The sequence below is a fragment of the Myotis brandtii genome, unplaced genomic scaffold (assembly GCF_000412655.1).
Source record: "Myotis brandtii unplaced genomic scaffold, ASM41265v1 scaffold490, whole genome shotgun sequence".
NCBI lineage: Eukaryota > Metazoa > Chordata > Mammalia > Chiroptera > Vespertilionidae > Myotis > Myotis brandtii.
This window is the reverse complement of record NW_005368708.1, coordinates 1,760,901-1,769,036: the sequence shown is the minus strand read 5'-3', so window position 1 is coordinate 1,769,036 and position 8,136 is coordinate 1,760,901. Positions and strand designations below refer to the sequence as shown.

Below are 8,136 nucleotides of genomic sequence, written 5' to 3'. Positions count from 1 at the left end.
AAAGCCCCCCCCCCCCCCCCCCAGGAGTGCAACATCAAACTCTCTACTCTGACTGAGAGGAGCACAGGTCCTTTGGACTTATGGAAGGAGCATATCGACCATTTCAGTATTGTAACCTCCCACTGGAAATTTCCATGACAACGCAGTTGGAGGCTTTCTTGCTGAGCCCTGGCATGGTGATAAGTGCAAGTTCTTTTATTCCTATGGAACCTGAAAAAAACAAACAAACCTTCAACGGCAACATCTGCTAGTAACTGCTTCCTGTGATGTTCCTGCGATGGAGCTGGTTCCACATAAGTCTTGAAGATACACCCTTGTAATGTATTTATAAATTGTTGGCTAAAGGTCTAAGCTCCAATCTAATAGTACCTCCTCAATAAAGCCTTTCCTGGCACCCTGTCCACTCTGTTATTTTTTCCACACCTTAATTCCTCAGTATTCTGACAGTACATTTCTCACTCAGGACTTCAGAGGAAATTCGCTATAAAACGTGGCAAGCATTCAGTAAATAATTGCATCAAAATGGCAATTCATGTCATTTTTAGGTCCAAGGAGAAAAGATCCATTTTTTCTGGAAAAGGTCTCAGAGTTAAGAATACATCTGGCTCCTGATTTAATTTCTCCTGGTAGAGGGAACGAGGATGGCCTGGCAAAGCCACAGGAAAGAACATGTGTGTGTGTTCTGCTTCTGGTTTTTCCCAGAGGCAGTTACTGAAGGTTTAAGGCATGAGTCCCGTGCCTATTTTTCCTCACTGGTATCCCCGTTCAAAAAGGCAGTGGGAAGGCTGAGTGGGACAGCTCACACATAGACACCCTGTGCATCTGTGTGCATTTCATTTAGAGACAGACCTCATTTTAGAGCAACCTTATTTAACATGTCATTCTAATGTATTGGAAAAGATGAGAAAATAGATGTGAGTTCCATCTGGATTCGTGAGCATAGCATCAGAAAGATTCGCAGTGCCGTTGCAAACTGCTAGCAACACATTAAATACCTACCGAAGGTGCTGCATTTTAAGTGAGAAGCCAAAGGTATCTGTTAAAGCCCCGTGGGCCTTGGACCTGCAGTCTGCTGGTGGAGAGTAGGCGACTGGGCAGTGATTGAAGTGTCCAGCAGGGGGCTGGCATTCTCTGTCTATAAGTAGCCCCGGTTCCTCTTCAGAGCCTCAGCTCAGCAGAGCTGCCGTTTGCTAGTGAAGCCGGTGACGTGCAAGGCATCCTGCCTATAGGATGTGAGGCTTTCTCAGTGCCGTTTTTTTCTACCCACTTTAAACCTTCAGGGTCTAAGTATCAGGAAAGACAGGAAATGCCGTGTGAAAATAGCAGACCAAAAGTTCTTAGTTAACTGCAGCGAGGGAGACTCAGATTGGAATGGAGGTAGAAAGAGTTGATACAGACTGGGTTTAATTCTGATCCCTTTTTGGACTGAATTTAGAACTGCATTGCATTGTTCATGTGAAGATGAGAGCAGTACCAGCATCAAAATAGTGACAGAGTTTTGATGCCATAGTCTATATGTACTCAGAGTATTTTTATTAAAGAAAATAAAGAGCCTAGCAGAGATTTTTGTCCTCATCTGCACCCAACTGCAAAATCAAAAGTTAAGGAACAGCATCTGAGGACACTTTGTAGGTGGGAGAGAATCTAGAGGATGGCTCTCAATGATTGCTGGCTTCAGAGCATGTCCTGCAACATCTCTAATCACAGTATGGATCTCCCCATGAATGAGGACTGGTTCCACCCAGGGATCCTCTATGTCATCCCTGCAATTTATGGGGTCATCATTCTGATAGGCCTCATTGGCAACATCACCCTGATCAAGATCTTTTGTACCGTGAAGTCCATGCGAAATGTGCCAAACCTCTTCATCTCCAGTCTGGCTTTGGGAGATCTGCTCCTCCTGGTAACCTGTGCTCCCGTGGATGCCAGCCGGTACCTGGCTGACAGATGGCTGTTTGGCAGGATTGGCTGCAAACTGATCCCCTTTATACAGCTCACCTCGGTGGGGGTGTCTGTCTTCACACTCACGGCTCTCTCCGCAGACAGGTAAGTACAGGAGGACAGTTACATTCTCTCTGAGGGTGGTGGATACCTCAGTAAACGAGCTACCACATTGGGACAGACAGAGCTGTTTGCAGAAAAGGAAGTTTTACTCAAACTCAGATTCCCTTCCGGGCATGTTATTTTGTTTTGGGGATTACTTCTGGAGTTTTGCCTGTTGGTTTAAGAAAGAAAAGGGAATGGATGGCAAAAGAGGGGGGGGGGCAAGAAAGAAAAATAATTAGCATAAAATGGAGGTGCATTTTCTGGACACAAATCAATTTAGCATGGCTTTTCCCTAACTTCTCCCCCCTGCAAAATTAATTGACTACTAAGAAAAAAGATCACAACTAATAGGGTTTAAACCCCAGGCAAATGTTTCTTAGAAGCAATTTAAAATCTTTAGAAAAGCCCCACTGCATTTCTAATGCAAAATATTCTTTCAGAAATGACCAACAGGAGAAAATAAGTGGCATTTCCTTGAAATTCATTTTCCTCAGTTGAACTTTTCTCACAGCTGATTTTGTATTTGGCTCTCTGTAAATGAACAGCTTGTGTGCTGTTTTTTCTAACAATCTCTTAAGTGAAATGAAGCATTATTGGATTTTTTTTTTCTTGAGAAAGCTCCATTCAAGTCAGATTTGGGGGAATTTTAATATCTTTGATGATGTACTTCCATATACATTGCGTTTAGAGTGTTTGGGGCGGGGAGTCAGAACAATGTTTTATTCTGGGAAATATACATATTTGTGAACTGCATTGCTTGTGTGAACCTACTGCTTAACAATTTCTATTTATTCATTCTTAAAAGTTCATACTCTTTGAATACCTGCTTGAATTAAGCAGTCAGGAAATACCTGCAGGATGCTCACATAAATTGCTGAATGTATCTTATGTATTTCTGAGCTCTAGAAACTGGACACACTAATGAATAGACTCCAGACACATCGTAGACCAGATGGTCAAATTAAGAAAAATTGGTAGAGTGAACCAAAGACTAGAACTTTTTATTTTAAAATCAACTGTATGTTATAGTGTTGAAGATACCTAAGGATTTGAAAGTGTACCAGGAAAGGCATAGAAACAGCTCTTGAAAATTTATGCTCTCAAGAAAATGTCCCACATTTTAATACATGTGGTGCTGGATTCTCATTTTGCAGAGGAACAAATAGTCCTCAGGTGATCTGGCTTTGAGTAATGGACAAATAAGATAATGTTATCAGTATTTGTAGACATGTGTTTATACTTAGCTGCCTGAAGTACACTGCTCAGCACACACGGCATTTTCAAAGATTGAAAACTAACAGCCCAGAAATGAGGTTTGCACATCGCACCGGCTGGACAGGGTCTCTCCGTTCCCGCTCCTCACCTCCAGCCTTCTGTGACCCTGAACATTTGCCACAAGGTGCTAATGACCACAGGTAGTTTCAAGTGTTGATTCAGGGCAGGCAAACTTTGGAGCAGGCAGAAGGTCTGGGGCTCATTACCAATGGCCGAGGACACCTCAAGATGAGGGGAATTTTCTTGATGGGAAGATGAGATTTTTGTTTCCGAGTTGTGAGTGCAGTGGTACAGATGATGTTTACTGTCTTCTTGGGGTGGGGGTGGGGGGGTAAGGAGGAAAGTGAGGGCATGGGATGTAAAGATGTAGCTGCACAGAATTCCTCCCCAGAGTTTCAAAGCAGACCAAATTCACCATCAGCAAAAGAGCGCTTTCAAAGCTGGGTTGCACACTTTGTCAGCTCTATTGTGTTTGCAGTGAGTCTATAGTTAGTTACTGTGCGTCCTTCCCAAATCCAGAAATTACTATGAACATTCATATAACTAACTTTTTGTGTTTCGCTAAGGCTTAAAAAGGCTGATGGATCATCTGAATCACAGGTAGTGCATCTAACCTAATTCAACAAGAAGAGGGATTGAGCTACTTAAATAATATAAGAGAGTACTTACCTATTGATTTCATTTTTGTTGTTGTTGTTGTTAATGCTCACCAAGGATATTTTCCCATTGATTTTTAGAGAGAGTAAAAGGGAGGGAGAGAGACAGAGAAAGAAACATCGATGTAAGAGACACACATCGATTGGTTGCCTCCTGAACACAACCTGACCAGGGCTGGAATTGAGCTTGCAACTGAGGTGAGGTATGTGCCCTTGACCTAAATGGATCCCGGGACCCTTTGGTCTGAGGGCCAATGTTCTATCCATTGAGCCAAACCCGCTAGGGCTATTGATTTCATTTTTAAAAGATGTTGGAGCTTTATAACAACCTCATGAGGTTAGCAGGGTAAATATATATATCCACACATACACAATATCTATTTTTCTCAATAAGGTATAATTTACATACAGTAAACTGAACAAGTGTACAGTTCGATATATTTTTCACATGTCTAGCAATATATAACAACATAAGCACCACCCAGATGAAGATATGGAACAGTCCCAGCACCCTAGGAGTTTCTTTTATGCTCCTTTCCAGGTAATACCCATCCCTATAAAGAGACAATCACTATTCTGAGTTTAATTATCATAGATTATTTTTGCCAGTTCTTTAATCTGATGTAAATGGAATCATACTTCTTATGTTTATCATTATGTTTGTGATAGTCATCAATCTTGGTGCACATAGCAGTGGTTTATTCTTTTTAATCATCATGTAGTATTCCATTGTATGAATATATCTCAATTTATTTATCTGTTCTTATGTTGATGGGCATTGGGCTGTTTCCAGTTTGGGGTTGATAATAACCTGCTCTGGATATTCTTATTCATGCCTTTTGAGGTACATCAGTGTTTATCTCTCTTGAGTATATGCCTGGGAGTGGAATAGCTAGATCATAAGAGTCATATACTTAGTAAATATTGTCAAAGAGTTTTCTAAAGTGGTAGTCTGTAGTGGATAGATTGGTAAAATGGGTGAACCAGAAGACCCTCCAAACCTTATGATCATCACAGTCATTGGGGAGCTTAAAAATGTACAGGTTCTTATCCCCCATCCTAAATCTACTGAATCAGACCTTCTGAGTTGTGAACAGACACAGCAATAATCATCCATCCCTGCTCCCTGGAGGTTGACCAGCAATGTCATTACTTTTATCCCAACCTCCCTTCTGCAGTCCTCCAGATGAATTTGAGTCTTTGTTAATATGAAAAGAGTAACATTTTTCTAGAAAAGTTTATACTGCTGCCATTGTGTCAAAGAGAGACTTCAAAGCAGTCCCAGAAACCAGAATTCTGGCTTTCGTATGGCCAACCAATTGCAGATTTGCACTCAAACTCCTTCATATTAGTTCCTGCCTTCTCTCACCTTCCACGCTTTCCTTCCTTTACATACACACTGATGTCCTCATACACGGTGGTTATACTGAATTCTGGCCTCTGCTTCCTTGCTTATGCTGTGTCTCACCCACTCTCCAGAATGTGTTCTCCTTTCCTAAATAGAGGACTCCACTCCCCATCCCATGTAAATTATGGCTTGGAATGGGCATTAATAGCCCTGCACTTTAGGCCTTTTTCTGCCACTATTTCCTGTAAGAGGGAGTCAGACCAAGTCATTTAACTCTCTGACCTTAGTTGAATTATCCATAAAATAGTAGAGTTGAGCTAGATTATTTCAAAGATCCCTCCAAGTTTTAAAATCTTATGAGGTTTTTTAATCTTTCATTTTTGCCTATCATTTGGAATCTGGCTCAAGCCTCCTCCTTAAAGCCCTAAGTTGGACAATTCTAGCCCAGATTTCCTAACCCTCTTCTAAATGTGAGACTTATTATCTGAGACATAAATTATCTTGTGACATCTTTCACCTTGCTGTTTTGAAATATTTCACTAATTTGTCTTTTTTTAGCCTCTTATATAATCATTGCTTTAATTTTTCAAGTAGATTAAGAATGTTGAGGACAGGGATTTCTTATATATCTTGTATATATCTTATATATCTTGTACAGTTCCTTGTACTAAATGGATGGTCAATAAATATTTATCAATTAAAATTATGGTTCATTAATGCATACTCTTTCTTCTCATTCTTATTATTCTTCTCCATTTTTAGGAATTTATCTGAAAGCATACTCTTAAATATGCATCATGCAGTCACCTGCTTCTTATTTGTTCCTCTCTATTAAGCTCTCATTATTTGGGTAAATGAGAGAAAAGCTATTCTTTGGGAGTCAGTGAATAGATTCTGGGGATAAATAGATAATTGGATAGATGGAATGATAAGTAGATGGGTGAGAAGATGGATGGATGGATGAGTGGATGAGTGGATAAGTGGATGGGCAGGTGGTGGACAGATGGTTGGATAGATAGGTGAATGGTTGGATGGATGGATCTATTTTTTACATAACAATCTTTCCTACTAGATACCCATCTCTGTACTAGGTGCCTTAGTATTGTGTAATGGAATTTAAGACCTGAATTGGACCCTCACCAGGAAAAGGGTAAGTAGAGTTTGTGTTTTCTTTTCCAGTAAGTGTAAAGGTTAAAGCTGGATGTAAGGTTGTCAGCATATAATGTCCAAGTTATGTTGTGCCTGCTTCAGTATTATTATGCAGTGTTATTTCTGCTAGAATGGAGCTGGCAGAATGAATCCTAAGGACATACAGATGTAGCAGTTCCATTGGGATGTGGTCCTTATTCAATCCCATGGAAGACTGTTCATAAGCTCCCCCTTTGCTGTGATTTGGAATGTGTAAAGGAATAGGAAAATGTTACATTTATGCAGACTTCTTGAAGTACAGATTCTTTGAATTTATTGCCAGGGATTTATGAGGTAATGTAGTTTTCAACCTTTCCTGACACCTAGAGCTGGATGGTCCAACATGCTAGCCACTAACTACATGTGGTTATTTTTTTAATATATTTTTATTGATTTCAGGGGAATGGAGAGGGAGGAAGAGAGAGAAACATCAATGATGAGAGAGAATCGTTGACCAGCTGCCTCCTGCACGCCCCCTATTGGGGATTGAGCCTGCAACCCAGGCATGTGACCTTGACCAGAATTGAACCTGGGATCCTTCAATCCACAGGCCGATGCTCTATTCACTGAGCTAAACAAGCTAGGACTGTAGTTATTTAAATTTCACTTAAATAAAACTAAAAAGCCAGTTCTCTAGTCACACAAAGCACATGTTAAGTGCTCGGTAGCAATATGTGACTCTATTGGACAGTGCAGATACAGAGCATTTCCATCACTGCAGAAAGTTCTATTGGACACTACAGAAGAGAGTTTGCTATATGCCTTTGGGTCCGAATCTCTTAAAATCCATGTTAGCTACTCTCACTCATGAGGATATCAGGAATTCCTCAAATAAGCAAATATCAAATGCCTCCCAGATGCACAGGCTCTTCCAGTCTTTAAAAATATTTTCTATTGGAAGATACCCAAAAACGAAGAGAGAAGAAACCAGGCAGCCCAATACAATCACCAGCCACAGACTTGGAGAATTTAGGCATCCCACTGATGAGGTTTGGAGACCTTTTGAATAATACATGTGGAGTTCACTTTCTGGGTCTGCATTATGAACTTCTGTCTGATCCTTCCATTCTCTTTGGCCAGGTCCTCTTCCACCTCCCAGTCTGTCTTTCTATCTTCCTATACTAAGACTCACCAGAACAAACACTGCTCTAGCTAAAGTCTGCTTCTCATTGTCTCACATATGTGCCACCTGACTTCTTCCCTCTCTGACTTCATTTTCCCCTCCCTGATGGCCAGGCTCTATTTCCTCCATCTATCCAAATTCTAGCAATCCTTCAAGGCTTACTCCAAATCCCTTCCCTTCTATGAAGCATTCCCTGATCTTTTCTTTCACTGATTTTCCCCCATCCCAAGATGTTTTTGCCTGTTCATTAAATACCAAACTACCCTATTTTGTATTACTAGGTCCTTTTATAGATGTGTTTTCTACTTCCTTAATCATATGGGAAGCTCCATGGGATCTCTGTCTTCTACGACACCCAGGCCCACTTTACATTTAGTAAGAGGATAATAAATACAGCTTGGTTTATGCTTGAGCAGTAACTAAATGATACTAAATGATAACGTCCAATGGCTACAAATAAAGTTCAAACCCTTGAAAATGTTGTTCTGAGACTCAATTTC

General features: G+C 40.7%; 1 protein-coding gene across 1 annotated transcript in view; it reads left to right on the top strand.

The window, feature by feature from the left end:
- Positions 1-1,308: 1,308 nt before the first annotated feature.
- Positions 1,309-8,136, top strand: part of GRPR (gastrin-releasing peptide receptor) — a 32,223-nt gene continuing 25,395 nt past the window's right edge. The window contains exon 1 of the mRNA XM_005876624.2: positions 1,309-2,046. Coding sequence (XP_005876686.1) covers positions 1,652-2,046 — 395 coding nt within the window. The 5' untranslated portion in view covers positions 1,309-1,651. The remainder of the gene's footprint in view (positions 2,047-8,136) is intronic.